The sequence below is a fragment of the Myodes glareolus genome, chromosome 9 (genome assembly GCF_982192425.1).
Source record: "Myodes glareolus chromosome 9, mMyoGla1.1, whole genome shotgun sequence".
Taxonomy (NCBI): domain Eukaryota; kingdom Metazoa; phylum Chordata; class Mammalia; order Rodentia; family Cricetidae; genus Myodes; species Myodes glareolus.
The window spans coordinates 46,582,163-46,606,727 of NC_142034.1; the positions used below are offsets into that span (position 1 = coordinate 46,582,163).

Below are 24,565 nucleotides of genomic sequence, written 5' to 3' on the forward strand. Positions count from 1 at the left end.
ATTATACTCAGCCGGTAAAGTACTTGGCATACAAGCATTAGGATGTGAGTTCAGATCCCTAGCACAAACCTGAAGTTAGGCATAGCTGCTAGGTCTGTAATTCCAACACTGGGAGCAAACCTGGGGCTTGCCGGCCAGCCAATCTAACCAAATCGGTAAAGAGCTTCAGGTTGTGGGCATATTAGGGAAAGCAAGGGAAACAACACACCCTTGCTGACTAGAAAGGAAAGAGGGCTGAGGCGCTGCTGTGGACATGAAGGACAATAGACAGTGGAGAAAGCCTCGCATGCTGGAGAGTGGAAGACGGGCGGGCCAAGTGGAGGAAGGATGAGGAAGAGAGCCGCTAGCTCCAAGAAGGTAAAATGGAAAATTCTCTCTCTCTCTCTCTCTCTCTCTCTCTCTCTCTCTCTCTCTCTCTCTCTCTCTCTCTCTCTTTCTCCTCTCCTCTCCCTCATTCTCTCCCTCCCTCCCTGCTTCCCTCTCTTCTTCTTGAGACAGGGTTCCATTTATTCCTAGTTGCGAACTCCCTACATAGCCGTGGATGACCTTAAATTTCGGATCCTCCTATCCTCACCTGAGTACTAGGATTGAAGGCATGTGCCACCACGTTCTGTTTATGGAGTGCTGGGGATGGAACCCAGAACATCTAGGCAGGCACCTTACACACTAAGCTATACCCTCCAAGTCCCAAAACATCTTATTTAAGAGGACATGAGGGAAACTGTGTCTCTCCTCTCAGTCACCTTCTGAAAGGAGGAACACGCCTAGACGAACGACTCGCAGACTGAGGCCGCAGAAAGATGGTATGAACACCCAGAACAGAGACATTCAGGCAACATCACAAGCTAAACCCAAGTTTTCAACCGTGCCACTTAAAGCTGTAAGACAGCAAATTGTCCACCAGGTGGCGGTATCTGCGGAGACTCGCGTATCCCATCAGCCCTGGCGCTCTGGCTGGAAGAAGGCGTGGAGGTGACTCTCTGGCCCGCCACGCCTCTACTCTCCTGTCCCGACTGACGTTGGGCAACAAAGATGGCGGCGGGAACCAGCAATTACTGGGAAGGTGAGGGCAAGGCCTCCGGGTGGGTCCCGCCAGGCTCTGAGGGAACAAAGTGAGGCTGGGTCTTGAGGGAGACAGCAGAGGGAAGAGACAGACTTCAGGAACGGCCACACTGCGCGATGAGGTTGTCCGAAAGGAGCCTCGGCCTGGGAACTTGAGGAAGGGGCTGGGGCGGAGTGAACCGGATCTGGGAAGGGGTTGGGCCGAGTGGAGGGAGTCGGAATGGAAAGGAAGAGGCGCCTGGGGCTCCGGGTGGACCTGTCGGAGGGGTGGTGAGACTCTGCGGAAGGGGTTTTGGGGACGAACTCTTGCGAGGAGACGAGTGTTGAGCCAGAAGCTCCAGAGCCCGGAAGACGAGTAGTCAGAGCCTTGGAGTTGAGGCCACTGTCAGAAAACTAGGAGTGAGGGAGGAGCTTGTGAGTCCCGGCCTTGGGGGGCTCCCAGACATAGGCAGTGGAATGTCTCCTCCTGGACCCCTATTGGCAATTTAAGAACGAGACTTCGTCGAAGATTGGGTGACAGAATACTGAAAATAACTACCGTCTGTTCTGGAGTCCAAGATCAGTTTTGTTAAAATGATCAAGGATTCTCATTAATACATTTGCTATCCTCCCGCCAAGAGATCATTCAGATTGTTGTTATTTAATTCCTGGAAATCTGCACTAATCAAGTGAGGTCATATAAAACATTCCAAGACCACGACGAGCCACAAAGATCAGAAATGGCTCACCTTTTCATTTAACTGTTTGCTTCTTTACTTTTTTAAAAACCTATTTCCTCTTTGTGAGCAATAAAGTCCCCGCAAAGTATGGTATTGTCATCATCAACCACTTAATGTGAGGGACTGAATTTTAGGTTCCTGTCTGCCATATTTTCAAAATGCTTTCTACTTGGTGTTTCCCATTAGACAAAAATTAGCGAGAGTTACAGAGAAACATGCCTAGAGCTTAAAACGTATTTTAAATGCCCATACCGTAGCTAAAATTTATCTTTAAATTATGTATAAGTGGCTGCTGGTATCTTTGATAATCGTTAGGCTATGAATCACTGTGTTGTAATAATTAGAGCAAGCCGCTATTGGCAGTATACCTTGTGCCAGCTGCTTTAAGCATGTATAGAAAACCCTGGAGGTAGAGGTTTAAAAACTGAGAGCTAAAGTTTTAGATGAACTGAATCGCCAGTTAATCTCAAAGGCAGTAGGGGACTGAGCTGGCATTCGAAGTGGGATTTGGTCTCTGGGTAGGTTACTTCATCATCCAACTCCGCTTCCTGCCTTTCATTGCCTCCATGTTCTTTAGTCCTGATACATTCTCACATTATCCCTGCCTGTATTTCAGTCCTGAATACTCAGGTATGTCTAGGAGTTTCCAGGTATAGTTTTTTTTCAGCCAGCCCGTTAGAAGCCAGGCTCATACACCTGCTTATCTGTTTGCTTCTACTTTTAAGACATATGCTTATAAAACACCTGTTCCATTTGTATTTTGCCCTGTTCATGGTGCATCATTTTTAACCTCTATTTGTTTTTGAAGAACAATTTTTAATTTTTTGTTAATTTGCTCTTTTGTGTGTGTGTGTGTTTGTTAAGGTATTTTACCTGTATGAAAAGAATCCCAAATTCCTAACAAAACTGAAACGTAAAAAGGAATTCTTTCGAAATGAATGCAGGCATACGTTAGGTGATAAATTGATCTGATGGTCATAACCATTTTTGTTTCTTCGGGCTTTCTATTCTCTTCTTGTTTTCCTTCAAGTTACCACTTTGGGTTATTTCTGTAAAAGTAATCTCAGGTATATCAGGGCATTGGTTGGTGGCAGGTTATGTGTCTCCCACCGCTGCTTCCTTTAGTGCTCCTGTCTGAAGCTTAACTACAGGACTAATTCACTTTCTTGAGTAAGTCCTCAGTTTCTGGGGAAGTAGATCAGAGATCAATACATGATAGTTGGCTTTCTCCGAAATAGTCTTGTGATTTTTTTAATGTCTATTGGTGGAAAATGATTTGTTTTTATAATTTCCTTGAAGATCTCAGGAAACAAGCCCGACAGCTGGAAAATGAACTTGACCTGAAACTAGTTTCCTTCAGCAAATTGTGCACGAGTTACAGTCACAGCAGCGCGCGGGACGGAGGACGCGATAGGTACAGGTACTACCAGCTTCTCCTTACCTTCAACTAGATGATGCTTTAAAGTAAACTGGGATGTAGAGCTCTATGACCTGGTCTGCTGCTGAATTGTCGATGTTTTAGTTTCTTTGTTATTGTCTTTGTGTGGGGGGTTGTTTTATAAAAATTCTAATTCTTGAAACTAACATTAGGTCAGGGCTTTAGACAAAGATGGTGATAGCTCAGAAAGAAGCTTCTAGAGTTTAAAAATGAGTTTATATTAATGATGGTTTTGATGTCAGGCCTGTAAACCTACCCAGCACTTGCAGGCCGAGATAGGAGACAAATGATTGCACACTCACTGTGGGCTCCACGACAAATCCAAAGAAGTTTCAGTCTCAGTTCACAGAAATGTCTGATTCGCCCACAAAGATTTTGTTTTGCTTTTGTTTGCCTTTGTTTTTCAAGAAAAGGTTTCTTTGTGTAGTCCTGACTGTCCTGGAACTTACTCTGTAGACCAAGCTGGCCTCGAACTCACAGATCTGCTTGCCTCTGCCTCCCCAATACTGAGATTAAAGGAGTGTTCCACCACCACCTGGCTGATTTTGTTTTCTAATTTCTGATGGAACTGAGGAGTTACCTAAATGTAAACCATACAAACTGTCTTTCCGGTTTTTATTCTTTTAGAATGAATGTAATGCAGGACCCTCACAATTAATCCTGGGAGCTAGTTTTAATGTTTCTATTTTTTTTTCTTTTAAGAAACTAGCATATTACGACCTAAGAAAAATTTATTCATCTTTTAAGTAATCACTTAAAGTGATTACTTGTTTAAAATGAAAAAAGCAGGAAATGTTTGAGATGCTTAGAAAGATATAAGGACTAGCCTAATGAACCTTCTTTTGCTTGTGTCTCTTTTTGAGAAGTAGTCTTTGCAGATTTAAATGAAGCATACCACATTGTCTTCCTATTTGTGCATAAATATCACTATTTTTGTTACATATCTTAGTATTCCTAGGCATTTCATAGTATCTTACAAAAGCTATTTTGAAGTTTGTTTTTTTGTGTGTGCCATATATATTAACAGCTGCATTAGGATTTTGCAATTTGATGAACATTTCTTTTTCTTCTTTTTTTTTTTTTTTGAGACAGAGTTTCTCTGTGTAGCTTTACAGCCTGTCCTGGTCTCTGTGTAGACCAGGCTGGCCTCAAAATCACAGAGATCCACCTGCCTCTCTGCCTCCCAAGTGTGTGCCACCACTGCCTGACTGATGGACATTTCTAAGATTTGCTAGTTAATAATTTTAATAGCTGACATAGAGTAATCACCTTATTTCAAGTTGTGTTTCAGAGCCTTATAAACATACTGCAGTGGATATTTCCACCCAGATTATAATTATGTATATACCCTGACAGTGATAGTGCTGATAGCAGGGCTGTCAGGTGTTAGTCAACTCTTAGTTCTGTAGTTTTCAAAGATTAGTGGAGGATGGATATTTTTTTAACCAGTAATGAAAACAACAAAACTGAGCTTGAATCTGAACTTAAACCTTCTCTCTCAACAACCCGCATTCTAAAAGCTACGTATTGAACACATTCCAGCAAAAGCCGTTTTCACTGTTGCAGCCTAAGTAGTGTTCCTCTTTTATAAGGACATGGCCTGCAAAGTTAACAAGGCTAGTGTGTTAACTTGGGGACCTAAAAATGTTAGGAGCATGCCCATGAACTTCAGTGCAAGACATTGCTTTGCACATTTACTCACCAAGGAAGGAGAGTGAGGATTTTTTTTTTCAATAAATAAATTTTTGTTCAGAAAGTTCCTTTTCCCAGATCTAAAGCATGTGTTGGTTTTGCCAATTTGAAAACTCAAGTCTGTCACGAAATACTATTGCAGAGTGCTTTTTCTGTGTCTCTGCTTGGATTCCCTTTAAAAGAAACATTCTGAGTTCAAATACAGACTGGGACTGATTGTGCTTTCGCCAGAGAACCTGGGGTTGTGAGGACACAGGCTGAGGCTGGAGCTCTGTGACAGGGCACTTGCCTGGTGGGTGTGAAGCCCTGCCTGTAATCCCCAGCACTGAAAACTAAACAGTGACTGTGCATGCTGAGGCTTTGGTTTGATGCCCAGATTGGAAACATGCCACGTGAATAAAGTCAGCAATCACCAGAACTTTCTTTTACGAATCTTGGGTTTTGTTTTGCTTTGTTTTGTTTGTTGTTATTATTGTTTCTGGGAGTCTTGGGTTATTTTGTTTGTTTTTTGCTTTGTTTTTCTGTATGTTGAGAATCAGAAGGTCTGTGTATCATCACACATTATCAAGTGAATTAGATTTAACTGAATCCTAATATTGTAGAGAACAAAGGTTTTGACCATTTCCCTGAACTTCTCTACTGTCCTAAGAATGATGAATATGGAATATCCCATAGTAGAGATTGCCCTGTTACTCATTCATTCAACAAATACTTAAAGAACAGTAAACAGTCACCATTTGCCAGGTGTTAGGCATGTGACCATAAAAAAGGCAGAGGCAATTTCCTTCCCTGATGTCTATGGGCCCACTGTTCTTTTAAATATATGTGGTAGGGGAGGGTTTAAATCAGTGAGAAACAGCTTTTTGGTGGTTACATATTCTAGGAGAAACCTTCACAACCTTGTCTTAGCTGTGGCACAGTAAAGAAATGATCCCAACCTCCACACCACCGCTTTTATCACTGTGTAGCCCAAGCTGGACTCCACCCTCTCACCTTCCTGTCTTGGCCTCCCAAGTGCTGGGATTACAGATATATGCCACCATGCCTGACTAAGAACTAGATATTTTTAGGTCATGTTGCAAGGCATATAAATGGGAGTGTTTTATAGAACAAATAAGGCTTAAGACCTAGTTAAACATCTAAAATAAGAATCCTTATTAAAGCCAGGCATAATCCCAGCACTTAGAGAATAGAGCAGAAAGATCACAAGTTCCAGGCTAGCTTGGGCTGTGTATACAAAGCAAGCCTCTGTCTTTAAGAAAAAAATCAGTCTGGGGCTGGAAAAACGCTCAGTAGCTGTGCACTCTTACTACTCTTGCGGAGTACCCAGGTTTGACGCTCAGCAACTACATGGCATGCTCACAACTGCCTGTAACTCTGGGTCCAGGAAATCTGATGCCCTCTTCTGGTCTCTTCCAGCTCCTACATGTCCATGACACATATAAACTCACATAGGCAAACAAGCATACCTATAAATAATGTAAAATAAATAATCTTTTTTAAAATTCTTTTTTTATTTTTCCTTTTTGGTTTTTCGAGATAGGATTTCTCTTTGTAGCTTTGGATCCTGTCCTGGAACTTGCTCTGTAGGCCAGGCTGGTCTCAAATTCACAGAGATCAGCGTGCCTCCACCTTCTAGTGCTGGGATTAAAGGCCTGTGCCACCATCACTGGCTAAAAAGTTCTTATTAGCCAATTTTTGGCTATTTCACTGATTGCTTTTGTTATGAATGTGAATCGGGGAGCAGTGGAGGCTAAGGTTGTTTTTGACGATGAATTGATGATGTAGTCTTTGAGTCGCACGTCCGAATGCTATACAGGGAAAAGGGTGAAGAATGTAATCCATTTTATTTGTGTGAAAAATAACTCATCTGTAGTGAGGCACATGTGTGGGCTCCTGATAAAAGGGACTGGTTTTTCAGGGAGGTCAGTGAAACTCTCAGGATATATGATTTTAAAATTGGAGTCTGTCAAACATCTTTCATCTGCAGAAGAGTCAGATTTCTGACTGACTGTTGTGATAAACAACAAACAACAAAAAGGCGTTAAGATGCTTCTGTGAAATAGCCCGAGGTGAATGCATGTGATGTGGAGGTGTGGAAGCCTGGTGTGGCAGTGCGCTGGCTGGGGCTCTGTCGGCTGCGTGCTCACTCCTGATTCCTTAATAACTGCTTGTCTGACCAGGTCATTTAAATCTTAGTATATTTCTTATTCAGAGTCTCTAGAGGAAGAGAGAATTTAAAGGCATAAGAAGCTATAATTTTGGAGAAAAGCTAAAGGTTATTTTTCACAGGCCCCAAATGTGATCTATAATCCATTTTTTTCTTCACTATTTGAAGGAGTTTTTGTCCTCTTTCCCATTATTTGTTATTTCAGATTCAGAATTTTAGTTGCTTAGACTATCATTTGGGGACTAGTACATAGCATTAGAAATGTCTTTATAGTCATTTGTATTTTGTACTGTATTTAGTATTTTAGGACATGTGGGATACTTTTAAAAAGAAAAGTGAATCATAGTTAAATTTTTTAAAATTGCACTTATTTATGTAGAGGGGCTAGAGTGCACTGGCAGGGGACAACTGACTGGAGGAGTCAGGACTCTCTTACCATGTGGATTCCAGGAATTGAACTCGGGGCATCAGGCTGGCTGCAGGCACTTTTAGCCACAAAGTCATCTTGCTGGCTGTAAAAGCATAATCTTTAAAGAAGTAGAAGAAATGTTTAAGGGTTCATTTGATCTCTTGAAGAAAAATTACTGTCTTATTTTAAGGCTGTTTTAAACAATAAGTAATGAATTTTTAAATTAAACTTCTCTTTAGTTCAGACACAACGCCCCTCTTAAATGGATCAAGTCAAGACAGAATGTTTGAGACGATGGCAATTGAAATTGAACAACTTTTGGCAAGAGTAAGTGCTTTTGGGTAAACAACTAGTTTGCCGTTTGTTGGGTATGTTGTTTATTGAAACCATCCATTCATTCAAGGTGTGTTCTTCTTCCAACCACTTGAATTTTAGTGGCAGCCATCCAGATTGTAGCAGATGCTATTTGTGGGAAATGCTGATGGAGTCTTACCTTGTTTACTGTCAGCTAAGAGGACATATAGGCAGATAATTTACTTGAGTTGTTTTTAGTGTTTTTTAAAATATTTTCTCCTTTTCTTCCTAGCTTACAGGGGTAAACGATAAAATGGCAGAATATACGAACAGTGCAGGGGTCCCCTCGTTGAACGCAGCACTGATGCATACGTTGCAGCGACATAGAGACATTCTACAGGTGATGTGTTGGGCAAAACATTTATGTTATCAAGGTAACATGGCAGAGGGATTGTTAACTCTGTTTAGAATATCAAAAGTTAACAAAACACAGTAAATGTTTAAAGATTTATTAGGTGGTATTATAATACAGAAGCGCAAATTAGAAGGCAAAGTTTTTATTTTTATTTTTTAATTTTTTGGTTTTTCAAGGCAGGGTTTCTCTGTATAACAGCCCTGGTTGTCCTGGAACTCACTCTGTAGACCAAGCTGGCCTCAAACTCAACGATATCTACCTGCCTCTGGCTCCCAAGTGTAGGGATTAAAGGCATGTGCCACCATCACCCAGTGGCAAACTTTTTTATTACTGAGAAAAGTAATCAACCTTTATAACTTAAGAGCTTTTTAATTATTTATTTTTATTTTATGTGCATTTGTAGTTTGTCTGCGTGTATGTCTGTGAGGGTGTCAGATCCTCTGGAACTGGAGTTAAAGAGAGTTATGAGCTGCTCTGTGGGTGCTGGGAATTGAATCCAGGTCCTCTGGATTCAATCCAGGCTCTTAACCACTGAGTCAATTCTCCAGTCCATTTAGATTCTTTAAAAATTGGTATATACCTTTAAGTCCTGGTACTCAGGAGTCAGAGGCAGTGGGGTGACTCACTTATAGTAGTTGAGTGAGTTCAAGGCCAACCTGGTCTACATAATGAGTTCCAGGTCAGCCAGGACTGTGGAGTGAGACCGTGTCTGAAGGTGGTGGTGGTGGTGGTGGCGGCAGCGGCAGCGGCGGCGGTGGCAGCAGCATTTGGAGCCTGGAGAGATGGCTGGTTGGTCAGAGTGCTTGCTATGAAAGCAAGAGGATCTGAGTTCACATTCTAGAACCTTTATACAAGTCAGGCACGGCCATGTGTACCTCTAACTCCCAACACTGTGGGAGATGGACACAGATGATCCTGTGAACTTGCTTTCCAACTCTCAAAGCCAAGACAGGAGAGCAGTAGAAGAAGATACCCACATTCTTTTCTGGCCTCTGTATACATGTGTATAGGAAACACAAACATGTGCATGCATACACACACATACAAAGAAATATAGGGATCTCTTTTTGAAAGTTTCCTTTCCTACATTTATTATTTATTTGTGTGTGCGTGCATGCACGTGTCACAGTGCATGTGTCATGGTGCATGTGTGGCGGTCAGAGGACAATATGCAGGAGTCAGTTCTAGTTTTCCATCATGTGAGCTCTTGGGGTTGAACTCAGACCATCAAACTTGGCAGTAGTGCCCTTACCCGCTAAGCCATCTTGCTGGTCCACAAATAGGAATCTGAGTACAGTGGCACATAGCTATAATCCCAGCACCTACGAAGCAGAGGCAGGTGGATTGCCACAAATTGAAAGTCAACCTTATCTGTGTAATGAGTTCCAGGCTAGTCAGGGCTACATAGTGAGACCCTCTCTTAAGGTGGAGAGGGGAAGAAAACAGCAACAAAAAGGAATAGAATTATAATTCAGTGGTAGAATTTGTGATTAGCATGCACAAGGCCCCAAGTTTAGTCTCCAGAAGTGCAAATGTGCACCTTCGCTGCCTTAGATAGGGTTTCTTTTTGTTGTTGTTTTTGTTTTGTTTTGTTTTGTTTTTCAAGACAGGGTTTCTCTGTAGCTTTGGAGCCTGTCCCTGGAAACTCTTAGATCAGGCTGGCCTCTAACTCACAGAAATCTGCCTGCCTCTGCCTCCTGAGTGCTAGGATTAAAGGTGTGCACCACCACCGCCCAATTTAGTTAGGGTTTTTATTTGCTGTGAAGAGACACCATGATCACAGCAACTCTTATAAAGGGGAAAAAATATTTAATTGGGATGACTCACTTAGGGTTCAGAGATTTAGTCCATTATCATCATGGTAGGACAGGACGGCATGCAGGCAAACATGGTGCAGGAGAGGTAGTTTTGAGTTCTGCATCTTGCAGAGGCAACAGGAAGTGGTCTGTCTCCCTGGGCATGGCTTAAACACATATGAGACCTCATAGCCCGCCTCTACAGTGACACTTCCTCCAACAAGACCATACCTATTCCAACAAGGCTATACCTTCTAATAGTGCCGCTCACTTTCTTTCAAACTACCACACATGCATTCACAAACACATAAAGAAGGACTAAAAATAATTTGACTAATGCAAAAATATGAATGTCAGGTTGAGAACTAGGATTATGACCAATGGTAAAACACTGAAAACATTCTTACTAAGAAAGGGGGAGCTGGGGATACAGCTTAGGTGGCAGAATGCTTGCCTGTTATACACAAATCCCTGAGTTCAATTCCCAACTCTACATAGAACTAGATGTGCTGGTACAGGGCTATAGTGCCGGCACTTAAAAGGAAGAGGCAGGAGAGCCAGAAGTTCAAGGCTGAAGTAGACTAAATTAGATCCTGACTCATAAAAAGAAAGAAAGAAGGAAGGAAGAAAGGAAAAAAAAGGTGCTTATAACCACCATATATGTCTGACTTGCTTTGGAGTTTGTACAGTTAGTAAAAACCTGAGAGATAAATATTTGAAAGGAAGAGGCAAAATTCCTAATGTGTAGCATGATAAGATTATATATGTCTGATACACCAAGAAAGTTAGAAACATTCAGTAAAGATGATATATATAAAGCAAGCCATTATCCTCTGTATAAACAATGACCTATTAGAAAATATAATGAAAGGGGCTTGGGAGCCAGGAACAGCACAGTAATAGTGTAAATGAGGCCCTTATTCAGTCGTGAGCCCCAGAAAATGAAAACCCACTCACTCTCTCCCTCTCTCCCACTCTCCCTCTCCCCCTCCCTCTCTCTCTCTCTCTCTCTCTCTCTCTCTCTCTCTCTCTCTCACACACACACACACACACACACACACACACACACGGAGCCAGGTGTGATGGTGTACACTTGTAATCCCAGTACTTGGGAGGCAGAGACAAGAGGATCAGTTCAAAGCCCTCTTGTGGGGTAAATTAAACAACCTTACATACACATGTAAAGGAGTACATGGGAAATGATTTTTTGTTTGGGACAGTCTCTATGCTCTAGCTTTGTAGTCTAGACTTGCCCTTGACTTTCAATCCTTCTGCCTGCACCTCCAAATGCTGACATTACAGGTGTGTGTTCATATAGCTCTTTATTTTATTTCTTTTTTTTTTTAAATTAATAGGTTTTATTTTGAGACAGAGTTTCTTTTAGCACTAACTGTCCTTGAATCCCTGATCTTGTTCCACCTCCCAAGCACTGGCATGGCAGGTGCTCACCAGCCAAGCCAGACGTTCTTTACTTACTTTAGAATGGCGAGGTGATACCAGAGTTCATTTAGAATCCCAAGAGTAACCAGGAATAAAGCTTAATACAGTTCTGAAAGTGAAGATAAGCATTTGATTCACCACATGTTAAGGCCTGTTTAAAACGAGGATTATTGATAGTTTGTTTCTAGGGACCAACCAAGTGACTCTGTTGGTAAAGTCTCACTGGCTGCCAAGCCCAACAACCTGAATTCAGTCCTTGGTCACCACATGGTGGAGGGAGAGAACTAATACCTGCAACAAGATGTCCTCTGACCTGCACACATGCACCCCACACAAACATGCATGCATAAATTATAAAAAATTTCTGAAGATAGGTGTGTGTGTGTGTGTGTGTGTGTGTGTGTGTGTAGGTCAGTGGTCAACCTTTGTTAGTTAATTGTTCCTTAGTAGTTGTTCTTTAGGTTTTTAAGGAAGGGTCTCACTAGGAACTGGGGCCTGCCAGTTTGGCTAGGATGACTGGCCAGTGAGCCCAAAGGCTCTTCTCTTCTCTGCCTCCTCACTGCTGGGATTACAGACTACACTATCAAAACCTAGGTTTTTACAGCCTAGCACGGATTAGATAGTGCTTTCCTGGCAAATCTCTCTCTCCCCTCTTTCCTGTCCCTCCCTCTCCCCCCCTCCTTCCAGCTCCCTCTTCCTCTCCCTCCCTCCTCTCCTCCCCTCCCCAACACCAAAGATTAAAATGTAGAAAAAGCATAAGAAAGGAGGAAGGAAAGAAAAACTATCAAAGTTTTGAATAGAGCCTGGATGAAATTTGTAATTTCTGAGCAGTGACGAGCTAAGGAAGATCTAATGTCAGAAGCTACAACAAATGATTCATCTGTTTAATATACACAGAATTAATGTAAATAAAAGAGACAATAGGAAAATGGGCAAAACTATAAACTTACTTGACAATGAACTGAGGGTATAGCTCAGTGGTAGAGCATTTTTGCATTTGTAGCTCCTGGGTTGGATCCCCAGCGCTGAGGGGAAGGTGGGGATGGAGGCAAGGGTTTAAAAAAATAAACCATAAGTCTTTTTAAGTACAGCACTAAGTAGAAAAATCTCTTCCTTCTTTTACCCTACACTACTTGAAGTCATTTTGTCTTAGAATTTTACCTTTACAGTTCTATGTGATTAAGTACCAGGTGGTAGGGTGCTTAGTGTTTGAAATGTGTAACCTGATGACCGTGCATAGCTACTTTAGAAGGATAAAAGTCCATCCATGGTTGTGTTGAGACTGGATGTTGATTTATTTCAGGATTATACACATGAATTCCATAAAACCAAAGCAAACTTTATGGCGGTACGGGAAAGGGAGAATCTGATGGGATCAGTACGAAAAGACATTGAGTAAGTTACCTTTCCTCTTACCGTATAGAATGTTGATGTGGATTTAGGCTATATCTGTGGTTAATCACAAAGCGAGTAGCAAAACCAGGATTTAGGTTTTGTGGTTTCTGATTTCCATTCCATTGTCCTTTATGCCTTGTTACAGGATGGGCTGAATCTACTTTGCCACCTCCCAGTCTTCCCTTGCCAACCTTGATCTTAAGTCCAGCTTGAATGATCCCTTCCTGCCCATGCCAGGGAATGGCATGATTGCCAGTAACTGTCGTTTCCCTGTCATTCGCTTCTCTGTTGCCCTAGCCCTTCTGTATTCAGAAAGCTGTTAACATCCCTGAAACTCTGAAATGTGTTTGTATGTGAGCAAGTGTTTCCAGGTTTAATAAAAGTCAAAGCCTTATATGAAACTAAGAACCTTTAGCATTTTACAATGATCTTGGTCTTTTCTCCCGTACCTTCACATCATCTTGTTTTTGTAGGCATTGGTACAGTTCAGGGTTTTAAAAACATTTGTTCTTAAAGGACAGTTGTGGTTTAATCTCAGCACTTGGGAGAAAGAGGCCAGCCTGTTCTACAGAGTGACTTCCAGGACAGTCAGTGCAGAGAGACCCTGCCTCCAAAAAGGAAGTAAGGAAGGAAAAGGAAAAAAAAAGAAACTAAGAAAGTGGTTTTTATTCTTAGTACTAGTGGAAAGCAGGAAAATAATAATATTGGTAGAAGTAAATGTCACTTTAGTAACTTTATTGTGCTGGCAATGAACATGGAAATCCTAAAGCATGCACAGCTGGGTTCCAGTGGTCCTTGGGTTTGGGTGGTGAGGGACTGACACTGCTGTGAAGGATGACATTGTTTCAGTAGCTCCTTGCCCAGGGTGCGCTGTGTCGTGTGCTGATTAGTCTAAAGAAAAGTCCAATCCCCTCTCAAGAAGAGTGGGTTGGTTTGAAAAACAGAAAACCCCGAAATCTAAACTGGAGGAACATGTGTCTTTTACATCTCTGGTAGTATTTTTCAAGAGAAATGGAAAGCATTATATTCTTATTGTTTGTTGGAAATTACGGTCTAACTGGGGTTAGTTAGTCCCTTAACCTGATGGTACAGTATCTTCTAAAAATGTTCTTGCCTTTTCTTGACATTGTTCTAGATCATATAAAAGTGGGTCTGGAGTAAACAACAGGAGAACTGAACTGTTTTTGAAAGAGCATGACCACCTTCGAAAGTGAGTACTACCTGCTTCCTCTGCTTATAAAGACATCTTATTTATTATATTAAGGGCTTTGGTGGTGATAATTTCCCTGCTCCAAGTGGGTTCAGTAGAAATGAGTGGCAGCTCATCAACCTTAATTAAAAGATGCCCTTCGAGGATTTTACTCTGCTCTTTGCTTCCTACTGCTATGCTGCTGTTATCCTTACTGCAAGTTATTAATGGTATCCATAATAATAATAATGATAATTTATGTGGTCTCTTACCACTTTCTTATTGAAGAAGCTTTATAGAGAGTAGTAAGGCTAAATATCAAATGGAAAAAAACAAACAAAAATTTGTTTCCCAAGATTTCAGCAGAAAATGATTGGATGAAGGCTACATGGTGTTGTCAATAGCTCCTCTTCAGAGTTGGAACTTCACACCTAACACCCCTGTCTGTGCTGGCATCTGGTCTGACTTGGGCTTGCACAGACCTTGTGCATGTGTCACAACTGGTGTAAGCTCCTGTGTGTGCCTCCCTGCTGCATTCAGAAGACACTGTTTCCTTGTCACCATCAAACAACTCTGGCTTTCACACTTTGTGCCCTGTCTTCCACAATGGAAGAGGAGTATGGCATAGATAGTCCCTTTGGGGCTGAAAACTCTTATTCTCTGCATCTTGGCCAGTTTTGGGTCTGTTTTAATCATCACCTACTGCAAGCAGAAACTTCTTTTGAAGATTGAGGGGTGCCTTAATCCATGGATATAACCATGCTATTAGGAGTTGGTTTAATATTATTAAGTCCTTTTGTCAGAATAATAGTAGTAAATTCTCCTATGGCCTCATAATGGTGGCTGGTACAGATTTCGTCTGGTGGAGTAGGCCTTAAATCCTCTCAGAAAGTAGATGGTTACTCTTGTGGTGGTCATTGCCACTGTTGCACCAGTGGCCATGTCTTGCTGGGCCAGTCATTATTGTGGCTTGCAGGTTTCACAGCTGGTTATGATTAATGCTTTCTTTCTCTTCCAGTAGAGATGGAACAGGAATCCTTCTGCTGGGCAAGCATACTATCACTTAGTACACCCCTAGCCCTGTGACTCTGTGTGTGTGTGTTTATGTGTGTGTGTACACTATAATCACTATATTTCCTGTTGTAATAAGTATAATGAGATCTGTGTGGGAGATTGAAATGTGTGGATTATAAATTTGAGGCAAGACTGAACAACATATTGAGACTTTGTCCTAAAATAGAAGCAGGGCTGGAGAAATGGCTCAGTGGGTAAAGGTACTTGCCTGATGACATGAGATCCGTCCAAAGACCTGCATGGTAGAGGGAAAGAATCAACTCATACAAGTCATCCTCTGACCTCTGCTTGTATGCTGTGACACCTGTGTGCACACACATACACATAGATGCACACAGGATAAATAAAAATGTAATTTTATGGATGTGACTGTTTTGCCTACATGTATGTGTTCTGCATGCACACCTGGTGCCCAGAGAGGCCAGAAGAGGGTGCTAGACCTGTGGACTTGTAGTGAAAGGTTGTGAGCCACCATGTGAGGACTGGGAACTGAACTTGAGTCCTCTGTAAGGGTATCAATTGCTCTTAACTGCTGAGCCCTCTCCATCTCCTAATTATTTTTATTTTTTAAAATAATATGTAAAGGTTTATATATTTTGGTGCTCTATCTGCATATACACCTGCATGCCAGAAGAGGGCATCAGATCCCTTTATAGATGGCTGTAACCCACCATGTGGTTGTGGGAATTGAACTCAGGACCTCTGAAAGAGCAGTCAGTGCTCTTAACTGCTGAATCATCTCTCCAGCCCCTAATAATAATAATAATAAAAAGATATAAGAAGATGGTTGGAGACTCCACAAATACTGTTTCTCCTCAAAATGTTGACAATAAATTTAGCATTCATTCATGTCTGAGCTTACTCAGACTGCAGCGATCTTTCTCTTGGTGGTTTGGTTTCATCAGTCCTTCTTACATTGATTTTAGATATTTGTATGTTTTATTCTCTTCCTCAGCATGGACTCAGATGCGGGTAGGGGTTTGTCTAGGACTGTAGTTTCCTTGTTGCTCACATCATTGTGCCTCATTGCGGTTAGCATCTGTCACTTGACATCTGGTAGCATGATCTTTCCTGAGCTCGGCCACTTTACTAAGCAGCCTCAGTTTCTCTATTAGCAAGTGTTACTCAGAAACTTAGATCCAGGCATAAGGAAGGGTAAAGAAGGGTTCATTGTTTTATTGCCGTTGAGGTGATTGTTTCCAGGCTTCTTCTTGCGAATAGTTTTTATCGTGAATGGGGTTCAGTTTTTTAATTAGTTAGTTAATTGTTAACTATTGAGGGGAATAATTATTTCTCCTTACTTACTGTAATATGATGAATTACATTATTGTCAAACATTAAACCAATATTGAATTCCTGGAATCCCACTTGATCACGAAATATTTCTTTTCTGTAACTGCTAGACTTATTTTAAGGAATTTTGCATTATTCTAATGAAATATAATCTAGTTTTCTATTCTGGAAATGTCATTGTATGGTTTTTATCATGAGTAATGTTGTCCCTTTTAAGTGACTTGGGATGTATCCCCTTCCTGTTTTCTGAAAGAGTGTGTTATTTCCTTCTTAGGTAATGTAGGGCTTACCAGTGAATGTGTCCAGCTCAGGGGTTCCTTTGTGGTAAGGTTTTCCAGTTATAAATTGTGTGGATATTTGTAGACAAAGGGCAAGCAGTCTGAATATCCCTAGGCCAGTAGATGGCTCACTATAATCAGCTAAACGTGAGGCATAAATCATTCTTGCTGCCAGAGGAGTTGGAAAAACACCAGAGAGAATGTAGTATTCTCGGGGCTCCAGCAAAGTTCTTACCCAGCTGTTAGCATCCATTTGGACTTTCTGCTGTCTGCTAGACTACGGACTCTAAACAGATGGAGTGTGTTTAAGAGGACCTTTTCACCTCATCTACTTACTGGAGGAAGTTTTACTTTACTATTCCCTTCCTCCCCCGTTTTCTCAGGTGAATTAGCTTTTCCTAGGTCTGTAGTGCCCTCCATGTGGGGTCATCTTTCCTAACTGTCTTCACTCCATTGCTTCATCCGATCACTTCTCCCAGCAGCCACCTGCCACATGGGCCTGTCTCCTTTTCCAGATACCAAGGCCTTTTCCTGTCATCCTCTTTGTGCCCTTGCTTTGTTTATCCACTTGTTTTCTTACTATTCCAGAGAGCTTGTTTGTTGACAAGTTTAGGTTCTGTGCTGCCTGTCCCTCCTCTAGGAAGCTGTTCCTACTCATTAACTCAGCCAGCCTCCCCTTGCTATGGCTTAATAAAGCCTCTTTCTTGTTTCCCTCAAAGCACTTATGACAATGTCTAATGGTTTGTTCTTTCTATCTTTTCCCTATCGGACCTTCCTTGAGTATAAATTTCATAAGGCAAAACTTAGTCTGTCATTAGCATGTTTGGTTCTCCGGCCCCTGTTGTGCTTGCTAACGCTTAACACCTGCTTCTGTGAGTTGGTGGTTCTCAGCAAGGCTGTTGGTTCTGTTTTATTAATGTATAATGTAATGTGAATATATATCATACCCTAGTGCAGAAGACTTACTTTATTCATTCACTTATTCTCTAAATATTTATTGAATACTTAAAATACACACTCAAATATTAAATTAATTTTAAGAACTATAGGGAATATTAATGTAACTGGTTATGTTTCGCTTTGTAAAATGGATTCCTTGTGCAATCCTTTTGAAATGTTCAATTCTGGGGCTGGAGAGATAGCCTATGGTTAAGGTACTTGCTGCACAACCGTGAAAACCTAGATTCAGTCCCTTACACATCTAAGTCAGATGTGGTCTCACGGGCCAGTGACCCAGTGCTGGAGCATGCAGCCAGGGGCCTAGCTGGGAAACATGAGCCCAGTTCAGGGAGAGATCGTACCTCAAAGGAACAGGCAGAGAGTGCTAGGAGGAGGACACCTGATACCCTTCCCTGCTTCACTTGTCCACTGACACGTGCACCTGCACACACGAGTCGTGTACCACACACAGAGAGAAAAGTGTGAAATTTAAATTCTTTAGTAGGTCTCTCAGAAGCCTCCCTCTGTACAGAGGAAGAAACAAGACTCGGAGAGAATGTAGGTCGAGGTCTCATCACTGTTTAATAGTATAGCTTTATTCAACATACGTTTCCTATGTTTGGTGTTTGTCCCACGCCTCACTGCCTTTCTTTCCTGTGAGTGTTTCTTTAAATTTTTATATTTGTTGTAACAAGGAACTGTTGTGACCTGATTTTGTAGAGAACTGAAAGATCAGTTACTCTGAAAGCACATCTCTTGGCTTCTCTTCAGTTTTTCGCTTTTAAAATCGAATGAGAGCTGTGTTACGTAAAGATGGATGCCATTAAAGTTAAGTCATTTTATAAAGTTAAACGTATTCTGGAGAGATGGCTCAGAGGTTAAGAGCATTGGTTGCTTTTCCAGAGGCCCTGAGTTCAATTCCCAGCAACCACATGGGATCTCATCTATAGTGAGATCTGGTGCCCTCTTCTGCAGGAATACATGCAAACAGAACACTGTATACATAATAAATAAATTAAATAAATAGATAAATCTTTTTTATTTATTTATTTTTTAAAAAATTATTTATTTGTTATGTATGCAATATTAATGTATACAATAAATAAATAAATATTTATTTATCATGTATACAATAATATTTATTATGTATACAATAATATTATGTATACAATAATATTGTATGTATGTATACAGACATACAATACAATATGTCTGTGTGTATGCCTGAAGGCCAGAAGAGGGCACCAGACCTCATTACAGATGGCTGTGAGCCACCATGTTGTTGCTGGGAATTGAACTCAGGACCTTTGGAAGAGCAAGCAATGCTCTTAACCGCTGAGCCATCTCTCCAGCCCCAATAAATCTTTTTTTAAAAGCATTCTAAAATTCCAAAGAATTTATCTCCAGTAACTTTTCAGACATAGTGTCATTATACTTAGTAAGATGGATCACAGTATTTAGTGGATAACTTTCATTTGCTTTCACTCTGTTAACCACTCAGCAGACGTTGAGAATGTACGCATGATCTGTTACCCTGGGTCTAACCATGTCTGTGAGTGAAGAAATAATTATTTTATTGCCTTTTAACTGTTGATTGTTTTTCATATGACATTATTCAGTTTTGTTTAGGGTTTTTGTATTGCTAATTTCATTTTAAATTTTACCAGCCATGTCATTTGTATACTCTAAAGTTTTTTTGCAGAGATATTTTAGGTAGGCTCGATTTGTTTTGAGACGGGGGCTTATGTAATACTGGGGGTTGAACTCAGAGCTTCATGCACGCTTGGCAAGCACTTTACTAACCTAGTTATAGCAACAGTAGACTTTTTCTTTCTTTCTTTTTTGAAACATGATCTCACTGGGTAGTTAGTACTGGCTGGTCTGAAACTCACAGAGATTTGAGCCCAGGTCCTCTGATTTGATGTTCTTGTGCTGCTCCTCAAAGTAATGTGGATGGCATAGACTGCACAGGGTTGCTAAGGTAATGCATGCCGAGACTTTGCCAGTCCTTCCTGCATATAGTACATGTGTAAGATTAACGGATGTAAATAGTAGGTCTGTGCAAATAGCTCAGACATTGAAATTGAAGGCTAAGCTCACAACCAAAAAGACAAGAAAAGTAAATACTAAAAGAGAAAGAGACTTCATGAAACAACCCTTTGTATATGTGTGTGTGTGTGTGTGTGTGTGTTTAGGGATCTGGAGAGATGGCTTAGCAGTTTAGAGTACATGCTGCTCTTGCAGAAGACTGGAATTTCATTTCCCAATCACTCATATTAGGCAGTTCACAGCTGCCAGTAACACTGACTACAAGAGAGCCAATGCCTCTGGCCTTCACAGGAACCTGCATTCAGGCACATGCATGTGCACAGATAATTAGCATAATTAAAAATAATGAAAATAAGTCTCTAAAATTTTTCTACATGGTTGCATTTTAGATTGTTTAATAAGTATAGAATTCAAGTTATATAATTGTCAGCTATTACTTCAATGAGTGAAGTAATGTAGAATCCTGGCATTTAAGGATCTGACCTTAGCTTTCTGGAGTGTTTATGAACTCCATTAACTCATGTAGTTTTGTTGAAAGACTAGAGTGTTATTGAGTGTTACATGCTGTGGGGTTGCTGGCAGGGAAGCCTGGCTGACTGGTTAATAGTCACATTCACTGGACAGCAGGCTTGCACATCAGCCTTGCTCCTAAGTTCATATTTGCTGCTTGTTGTCATTCACATGTAGCTACAAGGAGGCAATTTATATGCATGTGTGCATGTTCTTTGGCTTTGTGTGAAATGTTACTCCAAGGAGAAAACAAGACAGAGAGAAAATGTTTACAAAGCAATACTGAAATAAACGACAAAGCAGAATGATCTGGTTAGCCAAGATGACCTTGAACTTCTGATCCACTTGCCTCCACTACCCAAGAACTATGGCAAACTATAGCTTTGCCCCACAGCTGGTTCACAGTTAGAATCCTCCTGCCTCCACTTCCCAAGAGCTGTAGGCAGACTGTAGGCTTGCCCCACAGCTCGTTCACAGTTAGTAGCTATATTATACACGGCTCGTTTTTCTTTATTTTGAACTTGTTAGATCAGTAGTGAAATCAAATCTGTTTTCAGTTAGCACATGACTTTTTTCCTTTTTTTTTTTCCACACAACTTTTTTAAACAAGGCTTCAAATGGAGGAACTGTGTCGTGAGGGATTATAAAAATGTGTGTGTATCCTTCTGCAGAAAACTTATAAGGACTATAAGGATTATTTCATTGCTAATCTTGATTGATATTTTATTAGTACGAGTGTCTGTTACTCGTTATTCATTCATTTATTAAGCATTTAATGAGCATCTCCTGTGTACTAGGTACTGTACTAGACTCTGGGGAGTCAAAGATGCATCAGACTCAGTCCCTACCCCTGGGAACTCACACTGCTTGGAGAAGTAGTAAACAACACATCAGTGTGCTATCCTAAGAGAGTGGGTTTTCAAGGTCTTACGTGAGAATTGATGTGAAAACCTTTTCTTTCTCTGTCACACAGTATCTGAAGTACATCATATTCCTGAATGAGTTGATGTGAGGGCATACTATTATAATGTAAAGAAGAATTGATACAGCTTTCGGGCTAGACTTTGAGATGTGTAAGTTGTTTGTGTTAAGAACTACGAGGGATTCGAGAGAGGCTGTGACTTAGAGCCCTTGCTGTTCTTTAGAACTGTGAGCGGAGACCCTGAACTAAAGAGCTGCTAAGGGACATCAGAGTGCCTCGATGGAGGTCAAGCACACCTGTCGGCTCATGCCGTTTGTGAACAGCTTGCACTTAGATTATTTCTTGTGAGCTTTATGGTAGGAAAATTCCATGAGATAGGTTCATACAGCTACATGCTTAAACCGTGACCATAATGTAGGTTGAGCAGGGAAAAAAAATGTATTTCTGGTTAGCTCTTACTCTATATAAGAGGATTCAGAAACCAATTACAAAGTGTTATTTTATAGAATGTTGTGATTCATTTGGTTTTCAAGGTTCCCAGTCCTGTTTGTTTGCTTGTTTGTTTGTTTGTTTGTTGGAGACAAGGTCTCTGGTGTGCCAAGTTGGTCTAGAACTCTTTCTGTAGCTGAGGATAACCTTCAGCTTCCAATCCTCCTGCCTCTGCTTTCCAAGTGTTGGAGTTAAAGGCATGTGCCACTGCACCCAGTCTATACACCCTGAGTTACAATCCCAGCCCTCCAGACCTTTAAAACGCATTCATAGAACAGAGAATAAATGGAAACTTGGTAGCATTTCATTTCTGCTACAGTTAAACACGTCTGCTGACTCTAACTTCTCCATTTTACTTACTAAAATGTTTGATCAAATTAATTTGAAGTAAGCCAGGCATGGTGGCACACACCTGTAATCCCAGCACTCGTGAAGCAGGGACAGATGGAACTCTGAGTTTGAAGCCAGCCTGGTCTTTGTAGTGACATCCAGGACATCTGGCTTTTAGTCACTATCTTTGTTACTTTTTAAATTTTTATTGTCTGGCTTACACAAGGTTTTTATGGCATTCTTGTGGAACTCATCTTTTTTGAGCCTCATGTCAGTGTTCTGTTTTATAGAGTGAACAGAGTCACCCTTTTGGAAGGAAGTAGCTGAGGAGATGCAATGTTTATTTCCGTGCTAGAGCATGCCTTACACCTGCCATACAAATGCTGAACTCTGGAAATTTGTTCTGTGCCTTCATGTGTTGAGCTTGGTAAAGGCCTATTACTAAGCCTCTAGCTTCTCTCCTGTGCATTCCTCCTGGGTTGGCTCATTCTTCCATGTGTGAGGTGTTGGGCTTGTTTGTTCCTTATTCACACTCTTGGACTCTAAAGTTTCAGGAGCTGAGATTTGGTTTAGTTGTGCTTGTTCGTTCATTTGTTTGTTTCAGAATAAACAAAACTACTTTCCCCAAAAGGAAGGAGCTGTGAGGTCCGAATACTGCTGCTTGGAGGCCTCGAGCTGCATTCATATCCTCGTCTCAACAAGAGGCTGTAATCCTTACCTTTTGAATGGAAGTAGTGACAGCTCTGAGTTATCTAGGCTGAAGAACTTTCACTTTTTAGTGCTGTCGTTAAAACTAGCCAGAATTTAATAATAAGGAATGTCACAAAAAATCAGACAGTTTAAGTTGACAGGTAAGAGCAAAATGTAAATTACTTCACATGTGACTGAATTAATTTCAAAGTTCAGGATTTTCTCTAGATGCACTAAAAACAGATCTTCATTATTCTGTGTATAGAAAAGGCTGTAAAGTTTATAAACATAGAAAAAATAAGAAATATTTTTAAGTATATGTTTAATAATTCCAAATTTTGAATTTTCTTTCTTTTTTTCAGCTCTGATCGTCTGATAGAAGAAACAATAAGGTAGGGGTGGCTTTCTTTTTTTTACTTCATTGCTGTTTGTTTGCGCACTTAATTAACAGATCAAGTCAATGCTGTTCACTAGAATAAAGGTCAAGTCATTCTCCATAAGAGATGAAAATATCACTAGATGGTAATACATTTCTGCTGTGGTCTTTCTTTATAAGGAACATTTAATCTTCTTAGTAACTGATTCATGAGATAGACATTCGGTAGATACCATCTCCAGAACGAAAAGAAATCAAGGCTTTGCCTGTGGTCACATGACTAATAAGTACTACTGAGGACTCAGATTCCCAAATCAGAATCTCTTACAGCTCTAGAGCCACAGCATTTATACTAAACCAGTGTCTGAGACAGTGAGATGGCTCAGAGGATACAGGTGCCTGCCGCCAAATCTGATGACAGGCCCTTGGGGCCTGTGTGGTGGAAGAAGAGAACCAGCTCCTGACAGTCATCCTCTGACCTCTGCATGCACAGGTGGCACAGAAACATTCACGTGTAGACATACATATGTGCAGACACAGTCACACACATATACACACAAGGTAAATTCATTTTTAATATGTAATTATGCTTAGTTTATAATACTGGTAAGAAATCTGAAGTTCCAGTAAGCATATGAATGATTTATTGTTTTTAAAACATTATATATTATATGAAGCTTATGTTTTGTCTCTAAGTATTTGACACTTGAAATAATAACCTTCATTTCACTCAGCTCAGCTCCAGATGATGGGATGATTTGGGAAAGTATGTCTAGATAGACTTTATGTGGTACTGGAAATCATGCATATTCAACAAGGTAATAATTTAATGTAATATCCATTCTCCAAGGAATACAAAGTGCTTTGTGGAAATTATTTTTTAATGTCTATCCACTTGTGAGTCAGAGTGCACATGAGATAATGGTAGTCCCCCTTTAAAAACAGAGGCCTGTGTATTTCAGACTGTCCTCCTTACTCAGCATGGGTTTGAATTCTGTTACCTTCTATAAGACCACAAGCTAGTTTAAGTAGGAGTGCTTTTTTCAAGTCCCTTGTTGTAATTTCAAGCATAAGCTGGTCGTTTTCTGATGCTTCTGCTGCTTTCGTGTCTTCCTGATACTTTCAAAGGATCCTCTGAGCCAGATGGCACATGCCTCTAATCCCAGCAGTCAGGAAGCTAGGCCTCGCTCCTAAATGATGGCCTGGATTCTAGGATCTTCATGACACAGCCTGGCCTTCATCGCCTTCCTCTGGAACTGTGTGGAGTTTGTGTGCTTTAGAGACAACTTGCTCGTAGCCTTCCTTGGCCAGAGCCGCACAGCTAGCTTCCTGGGTCGTGGCAGCATTGGAAAAGATAGTCCAGTTCTTCTGCCTCTTTTTACATATGGCCCGTTCACCTGTCAGTAACTTTCATTGCCCTTCCTAGCTTCAGTGACCATCTCCTGACCAGCTAGCTCTTTGGACAGCTACTCCCTGGTTTTTCCAAACAGCCTGTGCCAAACTGAGCTCATCCTATGCCTTTCTGATTTTGTTCTTTGAGGTCACTGGCTTTGTGGGGTGCTTCTAATATTTTTTGTTGTCCTCCCCTCACTATTC

The 24,565-nt window shown here is 41.0% G+C and overlaps 1 protein-coding gene across 1 annotated transcript in view; it reads left to right on the forward strand.

Moving 5' to 3' along the window:
* Positions 1 to 24,565, forward strand: part of Gosr1 (golgi SNAP receptor complex member 1) — a 34,151-nt gene that overhangs the window by 475 nt on the left and 9,111 nt on the right. Inside the window, exons 2-8 of the mRNA XM_085695356.2 lie at positions 740 to 1,063; positions 3,081 to 3,201; positions 7,730 to 7,817; positions 8,077 to 8,184; positions 12,739 to 12,830; positions 13,966 to 14,040; positions 22,956 to 22,985. Coding sequence (XP_085551482.1) covers positions 1,033 to 1,063; positions 3,081 to 3,201; positions 7,730 to 7,817; positions 8,077 to 8,184; positions 12,739 to 12,830; positions 13,966 to 14,040; positions 22,956 to 22,985 — 545 coding nt within the window. The 5' untranslated portion in view covers positions 740 to 1,032. The remainder of the gene's footprint in view (positions 1 to 739; positions 1,064 to 3,080; positions 3,202 to 7,729; positions 7,818 to 8,076; positions 8,185 to 12,738; positions 12,831 to 13,965; positions 14,041 to 22,955; positions 22,986 to 24,565) is intronic.